Source organism: Pipra filicauda, unplaced genomic scaffold (genome assembly GCF_003945595.2).
Source record: "Pipra filicauda isolate LSUMZ 115617 unplaced genomic scaffold, ASM394559v2 scaffold188_size1440453_pilon, whole genome shotgun sequence".
NCBI lineage: Eukaryota > Metazoa > Chordata > Aves > Passeriformes > Pipridae > Pipra > Pipra filicauda.
In genome coordinates this window covers 1,247,592-1,269,882 of record NW_024104296.1, presented here as the reverse complement: position 1 = coordinate 1,269,882, position 22,291 = coordinate 1,247,592, and the positions used below count along the sequence as shown (strand labels likewise).

General features: G+C 43.2%; 1 protein-coding gene across 3 annotated transcripts; it reads right to left on the bottom strand.

Annotated features, from left to right (window-relative positions):
- Positions 1-13,444: 13,444 nt before the first annotated feature.
- Positions 13,445-19,915, bottom strand: LOC113994324 (zinc finger protein 572-like). 3 transcript variants are annotated; one of them, XM_039380173.1, is made up of 6 exons: positions 19,798-19,915; positions 19,452-19,524; positions 17,044-17,670; positions 15,613-15,672; positions 15,304-15,396; positions 13,445-15,222 (listed from the first exon to the last, which is right to left on the bottom strand). In XM_039380173.1, the coding sequence occupies exons 2-6, from the start codon at positions 19,522-19,524 to the stop codon at positions 14,870-14,872; spliced, it is 1,206 nt and encodes a 401-aa protein (XP_039236107.1). In that variant the 5' UTR covers positions 19,798-19,915; the 3' UTR covers positions 13,445-14,869. The 3 variants fall into 3 exon arrangements, with proteins under 3 accessions (XP_039236107.1, XP_039236109.1, XP_039236108.1); XM_039380175.1 differs by having other exon boundaries at positions 19,452-19,485; XM_039380174.1 differs by lacking the exon at positions 15,613-15,672.
- Positions 19,916-22,291: the final 2,376 nt, after the last annotated feature.

The window sequence follows — 22,291 nt, the reverse complement described above, 5'->3', positions numbered from 1 at the left end:
CTCTAGTGAAAGAAGGCAGATATACACAGCCATAATACTTGTGACTCACAGTTCCTTTTATCATTAAAGTCAAGTAACACAAATTGACTTCATGCCAGTTTATGACCCCAGCCAGATCTGTGACTCTTGTGAGAAGGTGTCCTAAACAAAACCCTTGAAGGTCTGGGTTTTGCAGTGATAAGTAATGACTAGTGTGGGAAGCCACCCACCCACAGCACCTCCACACACAGTTTATCTGCTGATGCTTCACATGAGCCACCCCAAGTCTGGCAGATGGGTAAGCAAAGCTCTGCTCCCACACAGGTTAATCAGGAAAGCACAGTCCCCGTGGCAGACAGGGCCACCCCACTGTGTGATTCTGGCTGTATCACCCAGTGCTAAAAGAGCCCTCAACCCCCTGGCAGGACATCCTAGCCTTGGCTTGGCACAGCACTAACCCAAATATAATGCTTTCAAATGAAAGACAATTCAATTTATAAGCAAGTCAGAGGACAAGACAATTTGTACTTTTGTGCATAATTGTGTCGCAAACACATCTGAACAACTCCTCCCAGAACTGCTGGGGAACTTGGATGTGTTACTCCATCCAAGCTGACTGAGGGAAGGAAAGGGAGACAGAAAACGTGATTCTCCTTCAGGCCCAGATTCCTTTATACCCTGCAGTACCACTAAGAGGGAGCAGAAAAAGGGGCATCCTCCAGACCCCTGGCTCTACCCCTGGAGACCCTCCAGCCCTCACCCTCTTTGACTTTCTAGGGTCTTAGAAAGCCAGCTGCCCACCTCAGCAGCAGGAATGAGGAACCTCCAGGGAGCTGTGCAGGATGTGCAACATGTTTTATTTGTGCCCCTACTCCCCATCAGCGAACTGTGGTCTGGGAAGTAGCCAAGGTGACATGTCCCAAATACCACAGTTCAGGGGTACAAAAGCACTCAAAGCTACTCATCACATTGCAAGAGTGACTTTCCCCAGATGTGGCTGCATCCTCTGAGGGGGAGCTCCTCAGACAAGCCTCACAAACCAGCTTGAGGGCCTAGCAGACATCTACATGGAGAAGTAACCAGATAGGCAGCAGCAGCACTACAGAAAATTACATCTATTTGTATCTAGTTCGACAAGTTGGTCAAATATCTGCTTCTGGGTCACCTGAGCCACACATTCACAGTATTCTGCCCTGAAAAATACATTCTAATCTTGCATTGGTTTTGTATTTGTTGGGGTTTTGATTTAGAATTTTAATTACATTGCCATGGAAAAAGACATCAGAGGCTTAAAACTGTTCCTTTGCTGTGAGGGAAAAAATTGTTTGTGTTTTGTAAATCCAGTCATATTTTTACACTGTGAGAATTAACAAATGCTGATGAAACTGAGTTTTGTGATACAAGCTGATCCATGCTGCAATGCCACCTGCAAAAGGATTTTGTGTCCCGTTTATCTACCACTCCACTGATCTTCATAGCAAAGCTTGTGACAGTATGTTGAAAATAAGATGAAAGCTAAGCACAGCAGTTACCTTCAGGTTATCCTGACTCACCAAACACTCTAATCACCTTTCTTGGCTTTTTTTTCCCCTCCTTCCACCACACTCACTGTCCAGCTTGGTCACACACTCTCAGTGAGCCACTGCAAGGTCTCCTTACCTCGGCTCCCCTCCTGGGGCTGTGCAGCTCATTACTTCCACCTCAGCACCGAGCCTGAGCACGTCTGTACTGAATTATCTCCAAGGTCTTCAGGGCATTCTTCCCAGTTCATCAAGGTCATTCCAAATGCTAATCATACCCTCTGATGTTTCGGCTCTCGCTGCCAGCCTGATGTCATCTACAGCGCTGAAAAGAACACACCGTACTCAACATTTGGATCATGAATTAAACTCCCAGGGAATGCCAAATCCTCTCCCTTCCCCACATCACTCCTTCTTTCCCCTCATCCTCCCCATCTTACCCTCACGTCCATCATGGGGAAGCTGCTCCTGACAGCCAACACAAACCCTTGCTCTTCCACAGGAGAGGATGGTGCCCTCCAAAGCCACTCGTGGGTGCAAGCAGCCTCCACACTTCTGGTGATGGATCCCTCCCAGCCTTCCTAACTTTTAACCACACAATGGGAAGGAGAAGGAGGTCAAACCAAGACAGAAAAGGGAAGTTGGGTCTGTCTCTGGGGAAATAAAGTGGGATGCAGCAGAGAACTGTGAGAGTGGCCTGAGTCACTGTGCTGGTTTTGGCTGGGGTGCAGGGGCTGTGTTTCAGATTTGTGCTGAACACAAGGGTGATCATATAGAGATGTTTTTGGTTTTGCTGAGCAGGGCTTACACAGAGCCAGGATGCTTTTCGTACTGCCACACTGGCAAGGAAGTTGGGGGTGCATGGGAGGTTGGAAGGAGACACAGCTGGGACAGGTGACCCCACCTGACCAAAGGGATATTCCAGACCACATGGCACCGTGTATATAACGTGGGGATAAGAAGAAGGAAAGGGAGGAGTTTGGAGTGATGGTGTTCATCTTCCCATGTCACTGTTAGGCGTGATTGAGCTCTGCTCTCCCAGAGATGGCTGAACACCTGCCTGCCCATGGGAAGCAGTGAATCAGCTCCTTGTTTTGCTTTCCTTGTGTGCATGGCTTTTCCTTTCCCTATTAAACTGCCTTTATCTCAACCCAGGAGTTTTCTGGCTTTAAACCTTTAAACCTTCCAATTCTCTCCCCAACCCACTGGTGGGGGAGTGAGGGAGTGGCTGTGAGTGGCTTGGCTGCTGGGGTGACACCAGGACAGTCATGTTATGGGGTGTAGATCACACTGAACCCAGGAGATGTGACATTCAGCTTTGGCCCCTCCACCATGGGGCTCTCTGAGCCTCATGATCCAGCTGTGGGTGGTGCTGGAGATGAGCAGGTGCAGTGGTGGAAGAGGACACTGTGGGCAGTAGCGGAGGAGGTGGGGAAACTTTTCTCTTCTGAGGAAAGGGGGAGGTTGAGGAAGCCCTCCCAGATCCATCTGCAGCCACAACACAAAGGGATATGCAGATGGACATACACTGACTGCCAGGTTCAGGTCACCAGAGGGAAAAGCCAGCAGAGAGAAGAAACAGGAAGGCACAGAAAATGAAGGTGCACAACCAACAGCTACACAGCATCTGAGGATTTCTCCCACCTTTATAAGGACCTGACCCCAAGAATGACCCCTAAAAACCCACAGGAGGGTTTCTCCCTCCCCAGTCAGCCCCAGCCCGTGCCAGACCTCTGCTCTGCTCGCCCTGCTCCACCTGGTGATCCCCGCCTGGCAGAGCTGCTCGGGAAGCATGTGGCACATCTTCTCCAAGCAGAGAACAGGGAGCACAGCACTCACTTCCCTAGGGAACATCCCCTCAGGGAGAGACTGCTGTACCCACCACGCACGGGCCCGTTTGTGGAGCTCTATACAGTCACTTATAGCCAGCCCAGGGAAAAAAACCTAGGTTGTTCCATGTCCATGGAAGGTAAGAGTCAAAAAATGTGCTTAAGTGGCACAGAAATAAGGTCAAAACCTTTCCCAACTATGTGTTTTGAATCATGTCTAAAATGTACTTTTTTTTTCTTCAGTTTCCTAAAATATATGTACATTTGAGTTAAGAAACTCATACAAAACATGGTAGGACTCAAACATTAGAGGATTATTTTTTATTTCAGTAATTGACAATTCATCCTTCAGAAGCCAAATTTTAGCAGGAAAAAATCCTTTTGTCAAAAATTATTTCCAACATTCAGGTGTTATTACAAGCTTCCCATTTTCTAAAATAAATTCATAACGCATAACCAGGGGTTAACTAACCCTCCCACATCAAATCAAAATACTGCATTTCCAGTAATTTACATTTATATTGTAAGCATTTCTGGTCTCCTGTTTGTATTATTTTGGTAAATGAAAGAGAGAAAAACACTTTAGACGTAGTCCTTTTACTCTGTCTATCACCTTCTTCTATGTTGTTGCTTGTCTTATGGTGATCCAGTACCTCCCTCAGCAGTGTCATTATTGAAATAAAGTAATATGTTAGTACAATGTTTGAGTGATCAAAATGCCTTCTCATCAGAGAGCCTGAAAATCATTATGTCACACTGCGCTTGGTTCCATAGTGCATGGAGCCCAGAACTTCCCAGATGGAACACTGGCTGCAGTCTTAACTGCTCTGGAATTCCACTGGCAGAGGTGGAGATGGACACAGCAAAACCAAACCCCAAGGCAGGATTTCCAAACTGTCAAAGACTAAAGGCTCTGGGAGAAGAACACTTATTGATAAGGCAGTGGATTGTCATTCTGTATTTTCCTTCAATCTCTTTGATCCAAGTCGATTTACCCAGTTTGTGGCTTAACATCAAGGGAAGAAGGATACAGACAAACAAATTAACAAAGAAAAGGGGGTAAAACGTATCCAAGTGACAACACGCTTAGCTGTAGGTTGGTAACCTAATGCTGCAACACATATGAAAGAATAAATAGTGGAAGTTCAGGTCCACCAGGTAAATGAAAAGAACTGTAGAATTATCAGCCAAACATTTAGTAGGTACAATACCACTGGTAAAACACAACATTTTATCAGAAATAACTCCACATGTTTTGTCCAAATTTAGTACAGCTTTTCATTGTTTTAATTTATTCAAATGAGAACTTCAGCATTAAGGTGAGATTAATATTTCCAGAAAGAATATTTTTTAAAAATATTTTTCCTAGGCTTCATTGGCATGAGTTCTGACTCAAATAACGTGAAAGAAAGCAAAATAATTAACTTGATCTAATATGTATTACCTTCAAACTAGCTTCTATTAGCATTTCCTCTAAACAAGATATTGTTTAGCCCCAGAAAGCAGTACAAAATCAGTCAATGAGCAACAGAAAATAGCAAATATATTTTGGTATGCAAAACAAGAATTATCTGCTGGTAAGTCATTTGTTACAGCTCGTTCTATTACAGCATTTGGCATTTTATTTGGAAGAGCTACGTCATGTGATAAATAAGGATCTGAAGCATTGAAAGTTTTACAAAACTAAACATATATATCATTTTTACTTATTTCTTTCTTATTACTTTATGTCTGCATGTGTGCCATTATAACATGGGACAATTAATTACACCTTTTTCCCTAAGTAACAGTGGAATTCCCTTCAGCACACCAATTTTGGCAACCTAAACCTTTTCTGGTTTTATATATGGCACAACTGCAAGAATTTTATTCGTTAATTATTTTCTATAGTATCATTTAGCCTGCAGCATTCCAAATTAAAAATCACATTTCCTTGGCAGAAATTACCCTTCTAACCCCATATTCCTCTGGTAAAACTTAGGGAAACTGTAAGATGACTCTTACTTCAGTCACCACTATAAAAATAACATCAAAGTCATGTGCCTTGGATGCTTTTTTTACATAAGGAATTTTGTGTATAATGGATGCTTTTCCTGCCTTAAGTGTCCACGTATATACAGTTGCACTATTATTTTTCCATTAATTTAATTCAGGTGCCTAGTACTGTAAAAATTACATTTAATTCATCTCATATATAAAAGAATCACTTTCCTCACACAGAAAAAAAATTAACTTTGTTACAACATAAATAATATTTACCTGTTCCTCTTGGCAAAGAGAACAGGTTAGATGATTCATCCATGAAGTCCAAAGTTTCTCCTCCAGATCAACAAGAGGGAACAACCATTAAAGCCCTGGCCATAGCAAAACTGGAAGCAGATGTTCCTTACCTGGACACTTATTCCACACATTCACTGACACAAATTCAGAATCATAGAGGTAAATTATAGAAGAAAAACAAATGAGCAAACTAATAAATCCCCACAAAAAGTATTCCAAAGAACTAAGTTTTTTAAACAGTATAATTTAGAAATGTTAACTTTTGCCTAGAAAAATAAGAATGATGTAATAAAAATATTGCAGAAAAATAAAGCAATAATTTAATGCTATAAAGAAATGGGGGGGAGGGGGGAAAATCAGCCTGAACATAGAAATTCTTTTAAGATGACAATTAACAGCAGTGGGTGGTGAATCCAGGATTGATCCTTGCCCATATATCAGTGATGTGAAGGTGCAAGGAAAACACAGTCCTTTGTTACCTGCACGTAAATAAGAACGTGAGGTCACTTGCAGAAGAACACTGCTCCAGGGCAAGGCCCACCCCTTATTCTCTAATCACTAACAAAAAGCTGAATTATTACAAATTGAATGGTGGCAAATAGGGTAAAGGGATGTACCTAATTTATCATCCTCCCCTGGGCAGAAAATTTGCAATGTTTTACTTCTTCTCAGAACATGCTGAGGTCTCTTGCTCTGCTGCTGCCCCGCGTCTGCTGGGCTGATGAAGCACATCAGAAGTAAAGGACAGAGTTCAGCAATCCTGGGGACCACCCAACATCATTATTTATTTTAGAGACTGAATTAAGCACAAAGGAATATGCTGTAAATGTCATTTCAGGAATGAACTCGCTGTACGCAACCTTCTGCCATCAGATCTCAGTGAAGGATGGGATAGGATTTCACTCCCAAGGAAAGGCAGTGCCACTGTGCCACCAGCAGGGATTCACAGGAAAAGCAAGGAAGAAAAGCAGGAGGCATGGAGGTGTTCCAAACACGGTGGTTCAGCGCTTCAGACACCACAGACTGAGGAGATTGTGCTACTACTTGTTCACTCATCTCAGTAACTACAAAATTTTTCTAGAGAGCTTTGGCATTTTCCAGATGGGCCCTGGCTGAGCAGGGATGTCGGATTGGCAGCTCCAGGTCTAAATTGCAGCACATCTGCAAACCACCCTGTAGTGACATCCAAGACACCGGACTTGAAGGGAAGCAGAGGAAGTGCAGTGCATGAATTTCCAGGTCTCCTCTTCAAGAATCCATGCCCCAGAGGCTACTTAACCCCCACAGCAACTCGTGTGGAGGGTAAACCCTCCACAACCATCTCTTCTGGCTCTTCTGAGATACACAAGACAGTGGCTGCTGCTGTCATTTTCTGCTGCCAGTGGTCAGCAAAGGGGTTTCATGTGGAGTTCTCTGCAGGTTTTGTCTCAAAGATGATCTTGGTACCCGGCTTCCTCCACCAGACAGTAAATGCTGGTCAGATCAAACCTCTTAGATAAGCTGTCCTGAATTAAGCAGCTGTTTTCCCCAGTTTGTGCCATAGCTGTGTAGCAGAGACAGGACACCTGCATCTTCTTATCCTCCTCCAGAAATGCTTATCGTGATGGATGGGAGATGAGGGAGGGCAGTGGGAGCATTTTCACGCTCTGCCCTGTTCCAGTTGTCTGAATGACTCCTGACTTTCCCAGGGAAGTAGAAAGGGGTTGGTCTAAGTTTATTCACTGGCAAACACTTCAGGGCATGGAAAAGACCTGGAAGAAAAACAGCCCAGATTGCGAACATGGCCCTGCACTGAGAATGTTGCCTGAGAAGCCCAAAGTTCAGGATGCTGAACCTGGACTGCATAGTTTAACTGTCAAGAAACCCAACTTGCTTGTTATGATCATTAGTGTAAGAAGTCCCTCACAAAGAAGACTCTTCCTACACACCAGAACATCATGGTTTTTCTCAGCTTCTTGATTACTGGAGAAATTAGAACAGCAGCTATTTATTTAGTCCATCCCCTTTAGGATTTTAACAGATCTTGTGCCTTAAAGAGGATCATATATGGTTTAGGACTCATCCCAATTCTGCCTCCAGCATCCAGCCCTTTAATGGTGTTGAGAAAAAAAATCCACCTGCTTTGGCATAATGATATTTTTGTCTAGTCATCGTACTTTGAAAAGAAATAAATATGTATGGCAACAAGCCATGGTGCCTCTTCTAGAAAAAAAATCACTTTAAAAAATGTGTTTAATTTGCAGCCCCAAAAACACCTTTTCTTTTATATTCAATGTGCTTTTATATTCTCTGTGCTTTCATGCAAATGACAGCAAAAAGAACAAATTCACGTACAGGTAAGAAGAAAACAGAGATCAAGAATGGATCCATCAAACACCCACACAAAGAACAGGGAGCTGGGGGTGTTGAGCCTGGAGGAAAAGAGGCTCAGGGGAGACGTGAAAGGAGGTTGTATCCAGGTGGGGTTGGTCTCTGCTCCCAGGGAACAAGTGACAGGATGAGAGGAAATGGCCTCAAGTTGTGCCAGGGGAGGTTCAGGTTGGACATCAGGAAGAATTTCTTCACTGAAAGGGTGGTCAGGCATTGGAAGGGGCTGCCCAGGGAGCTGGTGGAGTCCCCATCCCTGGAGGTGTTCAAGGAATGACTGGCACTCAAGAGTGTGCTCTCCTCTACCCAGCAAATGGATGACGTGGCTGAATGAGTGCCAAGGAAAGTCACGGAATAGGAAAATGCCATGCTGTCTTTTCCTGTGATAACACAGATATAAGGGGTAGCAGCTGACACAGAGAATGACTGATGAATATTAGTGATGCAGAGAACTACTGAGGTATAGGGAATAGAGGATATCATTCTTACCAAATGAATTAAGCAAGAGCCCTCTTCAAGTAATATTCAAAGACATTCTCTTGCTCAGCAGAAAACAGGATTACTATAAATAGCAAACATATGATCTTTCACATGTTCTTCCAAACTATAATGAAAGGACTCTTAAGAAGAGCACAGTGAAATGCAGTCAGATTGGGTTTTTTAAGCTGGTTTTTCTCCAGATTGCAGCTAAGTAATCAGAAGTCCATGTACACTTAATGCAGTTACACTTTAATGGCAGAATTCCCACCGACTCCAGCAGTGAATGGATTATGTTTCTACATAAAATGCACATCTACCAAAGCAAAGGCTGCTCACTGTCCTTCTCCCGAGTGAACTGAATCAAGTCCTTGATGTGACAGTCATTTATGACTTCCAGAATGTTAAAATTTGGCATGACTTACTTGGTCTATGACGAGGCTGATTTGATGATTGTGGAGGGTTTTTTTCCTTCTTCTTCCCTTTTCCTTCTTTTGAAGAGCTGTGCACAGCGGGCGGGAGGGAGCTTTTAAAAAATGCTTTCTGTGAACAAAATCTAAATCGCCATTGCCACAAAAATGTGGACAATGCCAACAGAGTGGTCAGTGACCACCATTTAAAAGGCTTGGTCGATTTAAAAAAATAAAATTTTGTTTTATTATTAGGAAAATTAATGAGTTACTTAGCTTGTAGAATTATGGAAATGTACTAAAAATACATTTTGTTTGATTTTGATGTAATTCCTCATGTAAAGATAATGCTGCCTTGTAAAGCAGTGACTTACTGTGAGGGGGGTGAGGCCCTGGCACAGGTTGCCCAGAGAAGCTGTGGCTGCCCCATCCCTGGAAGTGTTCAAGGCCAGGTTGGATGGGGCTCTGAGCAACCTGGGATAGTGGGAGGTGTCCCTGTCCATGGCAGGGGGTTGGAATGAGATGGTCTTTAAGGTCCATTCCAACCCAAACCATTCTGTGATTCTTTGATTACACACTAAAGCTTTTCTTTTTGAGTAAAATAAGAATTCATTTTTATGCTGCAGAAGTATTAGCTCTGCTGTTTTTAGAGGTCAGAGGCTTTGTGTCACTGTGTGTAAAACAAACCCAAAAAGTCAGCACTTTTTAAAGAAGGAGAAGCACCATTTGACATCTTTAAGGACTTAAAAGTGTTTGACTGAAAAAGTGAGGTGAGAAGGTGAAGGGAAGGGAAGGAGAAGTGAGTCTGTCCAGTCTGGGATGGTAAGAGAAGGATCTATTTTCCAAAGAGCAAGCAAGAACATCCCATGTTTGACAGCTCAGTGCCCAGCAGCTGCAGAAGCAGCAAAATTACTAGTAAGTTGGTGTTCACTCTGTCCATCTGTGGCAATATGTATTAAAAATGTTAGATTTGACAGTTCTGGTTATATTTTGCCTAAGACAGGCTTTGCATATATTTGTGAGCATACCAGACAATGCTAGTATTGGCATTATTCTATAAATAGCCTACTTTCCCCTAAAAGTAACCAGACATGATTATGCTGACTTGCTTTGGTGGCTTTAAAATGCAAGGAAAAATGGAAAAGAATTTAAGTAGAACCGGTTATTTTGCCATCTCTCTTCCTTATTTTCTAACATTTTCTTTTTATTTATACTTGCAGGTCATATAGAAAACAAACTGAAAATGACATCTGGAGAAGGAAAAACTGCCACTGAAAAGACTGTGTATTATTTTTGAAAATGTCCCTATAAAACAGATACAAGGAAAGTATTTTGCACACGTTGTTATAAAAGCTCTGTGGAAAGACTCCAAACAGAATTACGTGGTGTAAACCCCTGAAGAATATATTTAAATATGCTGCCATTTGAATACTTGGCTGCATGGTAACATGAACACAAAGAAGGATATAGGAAAATAAAGCAGGTGTAGCACACACGAGTATTTTCATACAGAGAAGTAACACAAGGAATATTTTCAGTAAATATTTTGAAGGCAAATATATCTAAAGAAAGGATCCAGTGCACGTTATTTCATTTGCATCTTTCTAACCACTAGAGATTTTCTGTCTTCATGTGAAGTCTCAGAAGTTGGCTACTAGAGGCTGTATTTGCTAGACAGCTGTATGATACCTTTAAGTGTTGTACCATAAAATTACCCGGATTTGGGGTTTTTGTGGTCACTTTCCAGGGCATATGAAATCAGTTGCCACAAGATTGTAGGATTTGTCTCTCTCAAGCCCACATTATAACTGCTACAGAGCTTTTAGGTAATACTTGGAAATGTGCCTGCACCAATAAAGAAAGGACTGTATTTCCAGAAATTAGATATTTGCAGTCTTAGAGAACCAGCAATAAGATCCCAAGGCAAGTAAATCCTTGGAGAACAGGTAGTGGGAAAATGTGCACTTAATGTCATTTGAGAAACTGCTTAAGTATGCACCATCCCAAACTAAAGAAAGCAAAAAAAACTTGAAGAGAATAAACTTGACAAGCCACAGATTTCCCTACTGGTCTGAAATCATGAACAGGAACCACACAAGAGGTGACAAGTAAGTCAGATTACATAAAAAAACGTATTTAAAATTAAAAAAAGAGAAAGCACAGCCAAGCAACAAAAGGTAATATAACTGGAACACAGAACAATCCAAAAGCATTCCATAATATTACTGATTGGAAGAAAAAGATTAGGAAGAGCTGACGCTCTGTTCAGTGAGATGGGGTAAACCAACAGGAAAAGAAACAAAATCTGTGTCTTTGCTAGAAAGATCGGCAGAAATTACATAATTAACACAATGTAACACAAAGGTTAGATTTTTTAATGTCACCTGTGGGCCCGAGCAAGCTGAGGTAGGGTTGGTAGATATCATGGAGAACTCAGGAAAGATGGACATGATTTTAAAAGATAGGGGAAACAGGACAAGGAAGAGCCTGGGAACTACTTTTAGTGAGCCAGATTTCCATACAAGAACAATACTTAGCAGTCATACAGCACTTAAAAGGGAAAAGAATAATACACAGTATAGATTTCCAAAGCCAAATTATGTCATGTCAAATTTTCTCTTAAAGTGAGAGGCACTGTTAAAAACAGAGAAGCTGAAGATGGCATACAGTCTGTGCTTCAAAAGGCTTTGAGATTACCTCACAAGATTATTCTCACAAATAAGCTGAGGGATGAATATGATAAAATTAATGCAAAACCTGCCAGAAAATCACAATACTTATTTGCAATTCAATGCTGACCTGGGAAATTACATTATGTTACCCCAGACGAGAGGATTCAACAGATTCATTAAGGATTTGAGTGATGGGACACAGTATGGTCTTTAGAATTGCAGCTGACCTTAAGGTGGGAAGGCTGCAAGTAATGCAGGGCTAGTTAGAACTGGTAAATTGAAACACAGGGCTCCTACTTAAGTTAGTGAAAATTATGTCTTTCAAATCAAAAATACTTGCACAGATACCTAATATGGACTTACTAGCCTAATTTCAGATATGGTCTTGAAAGGATTTTATATAAACGAACATTATTAATTTCCCAAACTTGAGAATTTAAAAATCATAGAATGCCATAGCAAAGCTTTCTATCCCACTATATTGACAGGCTCTTTTATTACTTATATACTATATTTGCATGAAGAGCCACAGGTTTCTTCAGTGAACTTGATGGATGAATGAGAAAACTCTTCAAGATCTTTTTTGCACCTCTGTTACCTACGTGTGGTCTTACAAGCTACAATGCCACAGAGCTCAAATTCTGCCAGGCCAAGAAAATCATTCATTTCTTTATTAATTTTTCTATGACATCACTTCAATACCTATAGGCCAGATTCATTTAGATACCGGGAATATTAACCCTTTTACCAACTTCCAACGTGTTGAAGGCTTCCCTTTTTCCCTGCAAGGAAGAACAGACCTTTTTAGAATGTGATTTGCTTGAGCTGCTCTAGAAATCTATATTAGGATGCTGCAACCAACAGCATCTAATGCAACAAGCTCATTAATATCTATACCATAGATTATGATAAAGTCCAGGGAAAATAATCCTGTTTTACTGGAAAACACTACCTGTTACCATGAATGGAATACCTTGATCCTCCAAACCACAGAGAATTAGCAACTGCAGAATGGGACCTGGAAAGCCTTAAACAATGAGCAGCACCTGAGATTGCCATAAAACAAGTCACATCATGGAATCACAGAATATCCTGAGTTGGACAGGACCCACAAGGATCATGGATTGCAGCTGTTCCACAAATCAAACCTAATCCTGACAGGTAAAGGAATATACCCTGAAAACCAGAAGTCAGTCAAAACAATAACCTTAGTTTATAGCAGCACCAAGGAATGGCTATTACTGAAAGCAATTAATATTTTATCAACTTTTACATCAGTGCCAGAGCACTGCAAGGAAGAAGCAGTCTAGGTCCCTTCCAAGATGAGAAAGGAACCCCCAAGCCCCACCCCAAGTAGAAATAGGAGCTTTTTAGCAGCATTTTTCAGAACCACCTAAGTGCTTGGGAGGAAAGCAGGGGAAGGACTCCAGCATCAACTCAAACTTACATAGGAGAGGTAAGCCAAAAATAGCAAATATGATGGTTCCTTGTGCTCCACTGTAGCAGCACTTCCTCCAGTCCCCAGAGGTATTTTGGGACTTGATCCTTAAGTTCATTTGAGACTCAAACACCACATTAGGGAACCCCAATACAAAAGCTGTGAACTGAAATATCATACTCAAACTCCCTCCCAACAGGAGAAAAATCCTACCTAAGCCCTCAAGTAAAAGAGTCCTCCCACACAGTCTATGCTGTGAAGTCTTCCACTTCTGCTGTTTTCTTCTTTGGAATTTCCAAAGACAGAAATGGAAGGACATGCCTTGATGGAGGGAAAGGGGAAGATGGAAGAAGAAAAGCAGAAGGAGTCACAGCAGGTGCAGACTCAGAGTAACCGACCTCCTGTTCACGTGTCAGAGTCTAAGCACTGGTGCTCATTTACAAAGGACAAAAGCTCACCAGGGGTTCATTTCTAACAGAATTGCAACACTTTAATAATGAATGTCTCAAAAACAACAACAATACAAACTTTAACCATTGATTTGAAGAGGGGATTCAGCTCCTAAGCAAAATTACATTAAACATCCAAGAAAGTATGAACAGTACAACAGTACCCCAGAGCTGCAGTCACACAGACAGACAGTGTCATACCTGGTCCCACAGACTTCTGTCAATAAGAAGATGACTTATTAAGAAAAAAAGTGTTTTGCATTTTTAAAAGCTGAAACATTTTATTAATTACTAACAGTGCATCCTTTTAACAAGGGAACATAAAAATCCAAACAACAAACCACAAAACCAACAACCCACAACACAGCATCAGTTCAAGAGAAAGGCTGTTTCACACAGGTGCAAGGCCCAAAGTTTCTTTATCCCAGCAGCTGTTCAAAGGTAAGCCATTGCATTTTAGAGGCTCAAAGGCTCTGACACTGCCACAACCCTGAGTTACTGACAGAAACCAAGGCAGAATGAACTAACATCTTAAAACTGCACCTTCCAACCCTGACAGGCCCAATGTCTGAGTCCTGCAGAAATGGAAAAGAAAATATGATTATTTCCTCTGCAGATTTCACAAGATGGTGCTCCTGACTGTTCCTCTTAGTGTTCCTCCTCAACCAGTAATTATTTACTCCAGTCCTGCCCTCAATGCACCAATACATAACAGTCAAGAACATGTAATAATCCAAACAGGACATAGCAGAGTATCTAAAACCAAACTCAACTGAGTTCACCCTTGCACAAAGAACAAGTGCCCTATAAACCAATTTGGCTTTTCCTCATGAACTCTTAGTAACAGAGGTAGATCTGAAAGGTGGTATTTTGGTGAAGTTTCTTTGGTTTAGTTTTTTGAGGAGGTGAGAGGAGTTGTCTGTATCTAAAAAAAAAAAAAAAAAAGGTTTTATTTGTAGTTCTAGCAGTGATGCTGGGCTAAGAGTCTGCTACTTCAAGGTTACCTAATTTCAAGACCTCCTGAAGGAAGAAAGCTTTGGCAAAATGTTGAACATCTTTACATCAGCATGTTGCTTTCAACCCTATATAAATCAGACTTAGTAGGAGATGCTTCAAGAACCCCTTAGGACTTTATCATTAGTTTCAGCTCATTAGGAGAGGTACAATTGCCTAAGTACAGGTTAAAGACATAAAAAATACGCTTAAGTTTTATGCATCACCCTGTAAAAGGATGCTGCACTTCACCCCAGTGATAACAATCTCAGGAGCTGCCTTGACAAAAGGCATCACTGGCCAAAACCTCTGCAAGCTACAATGGATGAATGGGCAGGATTTGATCAACTGCAGCATCTGGAGCAAGTCTGAGTGCACAGTCAGCACCTGCACAGGTATAACAATTCCAACACCTCAGAGATCACGTGTTCCAGTGACAAAAGGGCTCAGAACAGTCATGTGTGTTTGCACTGGACTCGTTCACAGCACAACCCTGAGCAAGTTCTGGAAGCTGCAAGATCCTGAGAGCTTGGGAGCTGAGTGGTGGGCAGAATTCCACGGGCAGATGAAGGGGATAAGGCAGTGGCATTTTCACAAAGGAGACTGCTGGGATTGAGAAGGGGGCAAGAAACAGCAGCTGCCGCAGCCGCCTGCTGTCCCAGCAGAACTCCCAGGCTGTAAACGTTGGAATTCACCAGGGCATTGCCGGGGATGAGAATATTCAGTTGTTTCTGAATTTCCTTCAGGACCTGCAGCTGACTCTGCTGATTTAGAAGAAGCATATCCATATTTTCCCTCACTTTCTTCACTGTACAAAGAGAAGAGAATGTTAATGCTTGCTATGTCAATATACACTGCCATGGCCATTTAGAAACCTCTTTATACTTACATTCTTCAAAAACAAGCTTGGAGTGATCTCTCTCTGCACTACATCTTTGCTCTTCTTTATGATGCAGAGATGTAAATTCAGGTTGGTTTGCATCTAAAAGGAAGTCAAGAGTTGCCAGGTCAGCATTTTAACCATGGCAGCTCAGTAACAACCCCTCCTCTGACCCACATCTGAAACTTAAAGCTTCATTCAAGTCACATGTTGGTCCAAACTAAGCCAAACCAGACCAAAGATTATGCAGATACAGTCCCCTGAAACATTACAGACTTAGATTTTATCACAATCAAGATGCTCTTGATTCCCCCATACCTTTTTTTTTTTGGGGGGGGGGATGCAGGGAGAGGAGGAGGCAAAGCTGGAGCAAGGGATCTGTCAAGGAACAGGACAGTTGAGATTTAGTAAGACTGTGTTTGCACACTTTCTTTAGAAGCAGATATAGTGTTAGACTGATCTGATACTAACTACTGTCCAACTGCCAGGGCAAAAATGAGACTTTTTTTCATATTCACTATAAAGTCTTACATCTAAAAATCTGTTAAAAGCCATCATGAAAAAAAAGCATTGAGAGTTTTAGGTTTCACCATTATGGCTCATTACTAGAAGTTACTAGGCTAACTCTCTGTATCTATGGAGTGAGAGGCCTGAAACTCTACCTTAGGAATTTTGCCATTTCACTATAAACTTCATTAGTATTCAGTATAGTGTCATCATTATTTCAGCTCTTCTGCTCAAAATTTTTTTCCGTAAGACAAACAAAAGCAAATAATAAAAATAAACAACAACGAAAAAACCAAACAAAAAAACAAACAAAAACAAAAAAAGAAACAAAAAACAAACAAAAACAAACAAAAACAAAAACCAAAACAACAAAAAACCCAAACAAAAACCCCCAAAGAAAGACAAACAAAAAACCAAAAACAAATGCAAAAAGGAAACAAGAGAAAAGTCTCACAAACAAAACACCTGCTTCTCATGTGGCCTCATGTCTTAATTTCCCTGAGTTTCATAATCTGGTGGTCAAGATCCTAACACCCAGAACAATTCCAGGGGTCTCTAGACAAGATCCAAGATGAAAACTTCAAACATTTTTGACAAAGTACAAAGGGACTGTCCACAGAAAAGTACAACAACAGGAAAAAACCCACAATGTTAGTTTTTATCCCAGAGTTTCTGGTCATTACAAGAACATGAAATTCTGCAAAGTCCAGAAAACCCCCTACTTGAGACAATGCCCTCATCTGTGCCAGGAACATTCTGGAGGGACAGCCAGCAGAGACTTCCCACTGCAGACAAAAAAACCTACTCATTTAACATCCACAGATAACAAAAATTAGCTGCTAGAGATTAAGGTCCTGTTTCACAGTCCAAATCCCTTCCACATCCCTAATCTTAGCATTTTGTTGGTTAAGCACTTCTGAAGATCTTGGATGAGACACCAGGCAACACTATGGAGTGGGAAGCAGTGGGACCTGAGGGCTTTGAGAGTCCAAGGGCCCAGGCAGCCCCCCCTGGCAAAACCTAAATTTCAACTTCGGCATTTTCAAGGCACTTCTCCAATTGACAGAAAGGGGGAAAAAAGTACCACCACCAGAGCCAACAAAACCAATCCCAACCCTCCCATCCACAGCAAGGAGGGAGAAGTGCATAAGGCATAAGTGGAGACCAGAATATCTGATACATCCCCTGGGATTCCTTACCACTTGAAATAAAAGGCAACAGGACAGCCCTCAGTTCAGTTACCTGCTGTGTGGGCACTGGGACCCTCTCTCAAATGTTGATGTTTGACGGAGTTTGGGCTCACAGAGTTGTTCCCACCCTTGGGACGCCTGTAGGGCTTCTCACCCGTATGGACTCTCTGATGCTGCAGGAGACCTTTGTTGCCACTGAAGCTTTTTCTGCACACGGTGCAAGAGAAGGCTTTCTTTTTCAGATGGGTCTTGTGGTGAGTAACAAGGTTGGAGGCACAGCTGAAGGCTTTCTCACATTCCTTGCACTTGTACGGCCTTTCTCCTGTATGGACTCTGTGGTGAACCACCAGGTTGGCCTTCCTGCTAAAGCTCTTCCCACATTCTGCACACACAAACCTTTTGTCTCTATTGTGGATTTGCAGATGGTTCAGGAGTCTGCTGTGCCCCTTGAAGCCCTTCCCACATTCTGGACACTTGAAGAAAGGATTCTTTTCTGAGGGCAGTTTCTGGCCATCAGTGCTGAGGACGAGTTTCATGGAGTCTCTCTTTTGGGGAGGGGGCTCACTACAGGCTGCCCCCCTCTCTGGGCTGTGGGCTGCAGGTACCTGAGGTAGTTCCTCTTGCTGAAGGTCTTCAGGGATGCCTTCCTCTTCCTCAGTGTCCCTCAAAACAAAGCCCTCTGATGGAGGAAGAGAACAATTCAACACTCCTCTTTCCCTAAGGCAGATAAGCTGCTCCTTGTGAAATAACTGAATTTCTTAGGCCTGGCTTCATCTTGGCCTAGGACTACCCTTTCCCAAAGACAAAGGGAAAGTTTGAACACAAGAAGAAAAAGAGAGGTGGGAAGGCGGCAAAGGGAAGAAGACAGAGGTAAGAAACCTACCCTTTCTCTCCTTTCCCCTCCCCATGTCCTTGTTGTTCTGCCCCTCAGGGAATTCCAAAAGGAATATGCTGAAACATCTCACCTATCACAAATATCTACTTTTAGCTATTTGTTCCTGCAGACTTTGCTCAAAAGCTTTCCAGCCTGCTAAATTAGTATGAACACTGTTTTAAAGGTGAGCATTTAGGTGGGGATCATTCAGCACCAAAGTGTCCACTGAACTTCAGTAGCCAAAACCAACAGGGAGCTTTAGGTTGTTTCTCACTTGTGTTAGTTCCTACTTACTGAAAAAAATTAAATCAGCTCTTTACAGGTTGGCACATCAGGGTTTTGCCCTAATTAGCACAAGAACAGTTGTAATTACTATAAAGTTACTGTACATTCATGCATCAGAAGTCAGAGGACTTTATTGATAAAAAAATTAACTAATTCCCAATTAACTTACTATCTGTTTTCATTTCTGCTAGAGCACACCCACTTTCCTTGCAATGACAAGCTAAATAAACTACATTCCAAAGAAGCTCATCAGAACCATTCAAACAGAGCCTTTCTTTCCTAAAGAATCCAACCCATTTATTTCACAAATGAGTGGGAATGATCACACACTCTACAGTGACTTCTGGTTATCTTACTCTGCTGACTAGATCTTACATTTACATCAGTTCACCATTAACTGAATTATAAGGATCACCTGATGCAACTTAGCCAAGCTTGATTTTTGCTAACATCTTCAGATGTTTACAATTAATTCAAATAGAAAACATAGCAATTCCCACTCTGATCTGGCATTTAAAATATTACTCAAACATTTCACACAGAAGGTTTGTTACTCCACTAAAAAAAAAAAAAACCAACAAAAACAAACCAGGGTTTCTACATTGAAGATGAAACTCTGCAGTGCAGTTTCAGTCCTACCTCTACGACACCAAGGAATAAAATTCTTAACTAATGCGGCCTTGAAGGGGCAAAATGCTCCCTATTTACATGGCCACAACTCCCCAGATGTAAATACTAGCCATAAAACAAACAAACCAACCTACTGAGGGAGGGAGTCCTATCCCTTACATTAAGGAATTACACCCAAGAGGCAGCTTTCTCCCAGAGGAATGGAGGAGACTCTCCCCGTCAGGACCAGTCATTCCTTACACTACAACCCCGAGGCTGGTTATTCCCTAAGAGACCTGCAGAGACCCCAGGTCTCCAACAGTGAAATGGGAACCAAACAACCCTCCATTCCCATCCACAACCAGTGCTGGGGAGTCATGCACTCTGGATGAGGCCATGCAACTCCCTCAGACTCTCCTCACCCGTGGAAAAGCCTGGAAAAGAGATGTGTGATGCTTCCCTTCACTCCAAATGAACTGTCTTGCCTTGTTTTAAAAGAGGGGCTAGAAACCCCCACGAGAAAGAAACAAGGAATACCACTGGCAGCCTTGCCACAGCCTGGCACAGCATCCCATCCCAGCATTCCAGGGCAGAGCAGCCAGCTGGGAAGAAGGAATGCAATGTCTCTGGCACCACGTGGTGGAGCCCCACGCCTTCCTCTAGGATTCAACGAGCAAAAGTTTACATCTCACCTGGATATCCTGCAGAATCATTGCTTTCAGGGCTCTGGAAAATAGAAAAGATGGACTCCATTGTTGGCTCCATCTGGAAGAGGAGAGGAGACGCGGAGTGTGAAACCTTTTCCAGGCTGATGGGAGAAGAGGGAGGGGGCAGACAGCGTTTCAACACGTTCTGGCAGTGCCCAGCCTCAAAGGGGCAAACCAGAACATGGGAAATGAACACCTCTGGGCAGAGAGGGAAGGGAGCTCTCGGGAAAGACCTGGAGTTTGGTGAGCTGCAAATTTAATCCAGCGACCAGTGTGATAAAAAGCACCTTTTTCCACCTTCAGTATCCCTAGGAAAGACCATCCAACTCACCTCTCAGTCTCCACACCGCCCCGCACCCTTTATCCGCCGGGAGCGGCTCCTTCCCGCCGGGGCCGCTCCGCCCCCTCCCCATCCCAGGGGGCTCCGGGACCCGCTCCCGGCGGTGCCGGCCCATCCCTGCCCTCTCAAGGGGGCTGTTCCAGGGCCTTGGCTCTCGCTGGGCCTGCTGCTGGTTGTGCCCAGTGCCGGCGGCTCTTCCCGGCAATCCCAGCGCTCCCGCCCGGCCTGTGTGTCCCCCCCGGCCCGCGGGGAACGGGAGCACTGCCTGGGAATACGGCGGGAGCTTTTCCTTGGCTGCCCTGCGTGGTGCCCTCCCGTGACTTCGTGGTTCCATCCCCGCGGCTCTGTCCACGTTCCTCCCTGGGTTCACCCGCACGGAGCGAATACGGAGCTCCGTGTCCCTGTTGGGGACGGGCAGTGTTCTGCAGAAGTGCTGGATTGTCTCCACGGGCTTTCGTGCCTGCTGGGTGCAGCTTGGCAAGTGGAATCACAGGGCGGGTCAGGCTGGAAGGGACCACAGTGGGTCATCTGGTCCCACCTCCCTGCTCCAGCAGGGTCATCCTGGAGCACATGGCACAGGGTTGTGTCCAGATGGTTCTGGAATATCTCCAGGGAGGGAGACTCCACACCCTCTCTGGGCAATCTGTTCAGTGCTCGGTCACGGCACAGCAAAGTTCTTCCTCAGGTGGAACTTCTGGGCATCAGTTCCTGCCCGTGGCCTCTTGTCCCACTGCTGGGCACCCCCGAGCAGAGCCTGGTCCATCCTCTATCCCCTCCCTGCGCACACTGACACACATGGATGAGGTCCCTTCTCCAGGCTGAACAGCCCCAGCTCCCTCAGCCTTTCCTCCCCAGGGAGATGCTCCAGTCCCTGAATCATCTCTGCAGCCTCCACCGGACCCGCTCCAGGAGCTCCATGTCTCCATGTGTAAGAAAGGAAGGACAGCAAAGAGGAAGACCTGCCTTGTGGTAACAGAGAGAGAACATGCAGCAGCCACTGCTGCAGTGACAGGACCTGAAGCTCGAGAGCTCAGAAAGGACCGAGAGGCCCTTGGACATGGTGGTCATTCTTCCACATGGAGTTTCAGGAACTACCACCCAGCAGTGCCTCTCCCAAGCCACTGGGCTCCCTGGGCGGCTGCAGGAGCTATGGGTGAGATTCAACAGTTTACAAAATCATGACACTGCAAATTTATGTGGGTTAAATAAATAATTAAACTCATGTTACAGAACTCCTTGTGTGTATATGTAGTGTATCCTTGCTAACAAAAAAAAAAGGGTTATTTCATGAAAAGATTATTCTTATTTTAAGCTTTCTGAATCTTCAGCAAACAATGAGAATCAATCTCTCCTTCAGAGAGGAAAGCCCTTTAAAGGTATGCCTACAAAATATGATTAACATTGCTTACTTAATTCAAATTTGCTCACTTGGTGATTTAGACTATGATTAAAATTCTTATAAATTATTTTGGTGTTAATTAAACTACTGTAAATTATTCACAACAAGCCATCCCCCAGCCTTTTATTGCTGTTATCCTGATGACGCTCACCTCTGTGAGTATTATATTTCAAAGATTTAGCGATGTGTCCCTGGCCATCTTCCCAGCTTTTCCTTACCCAGGGAGTGACTGGATTCATTTCCATTTCCTTCAGCTGTGCCAGTCCGTGGAAGTATGTATTCTGAGCAACAGAAATAACACATTCCCAAAGAGCTACAGGTCCTTTTTTGTTTTTCATATGCATTCCCTTTGTGCCTCCACCCTCTGTGAGGTCAAGGTTGTCCTGTCATGGGATCAGCATCTTCTTTTGCATGTAAATATTAACCTAATCTTTCTCTGTACTCCTTACAGCTGCCTTACTGACAATTTTATCCCAGGTTCCATCTTCCCTACCTGTGATTATTTCCCAGGTCTCCAGATGGCAGAGAACAGGCTGAACACAATTGCTACCACATTTTCCCCATTTACCAGTTGCTCCTTAAGATTGATTTTCGAAGAGTTTAAGCTGAGCTTTCTCACAGCCCCTATGAAGGACTTCAGCAAAGGCTTTCTCCTCTTCCAGCTGACTATACCGGGAATGCTGTGGGTATGGAGTTCACTGGTCCTTCCTCTTGTTTTTCCATCTTGTAGGACACATCTTCTTAATTTGCAGAACTTAATTTCTCTCCTGCAGTGGCTAATTCTCCGAGGTCAACACTTACCTCAACAAAGCAGCATTTGGGTAAAAATTCTGACAGAGCCATTTAAAAAGGGCTGGGAATAAATCAGAAGACAATTCTGCAGGGATGGTGGGGACAACAGAACTGTTTTCCCACCATATCAGGTCAGACAGAAAAGTTTTAAGTTTGTTCAGGGACCCCAAAGCACAAAAAAGACTTTTGTTTCTTCGGCTTTGAATAACTGTGAAAAACATAACCATTCAACTTTGATTATTTAAAAATTATAGTAAATTTTTAATGAATATTCAGGCCAGGATTTAAGCATAC

Excerpts from the sequence above, each read along its gene's own strand:
- LOC113994324 (XM_039380173.1), bottom strand. The coding sequence starts at position 19,524 with ATGGAGCCAACAATGGAGTCCATCTTTTCTATTTTCCAGAGCCCTGAA. Across the intron at positions 15,673-17,043 it reads TCCCAGTGCCCACACAGCAG|ATCCCTTGCTCCAGCTTTGC; the intron begins GTAACTGAACTG and ends GTTCCTTGACAG. Across the intron at positions 15,397-15,612 it reads CCCCCCCCAAAAAAAAAAAG|ATGCAAACCAACCTGAATTT; the intron begins GTATGGGGGAAT and ends ACTTCCTTTTAG.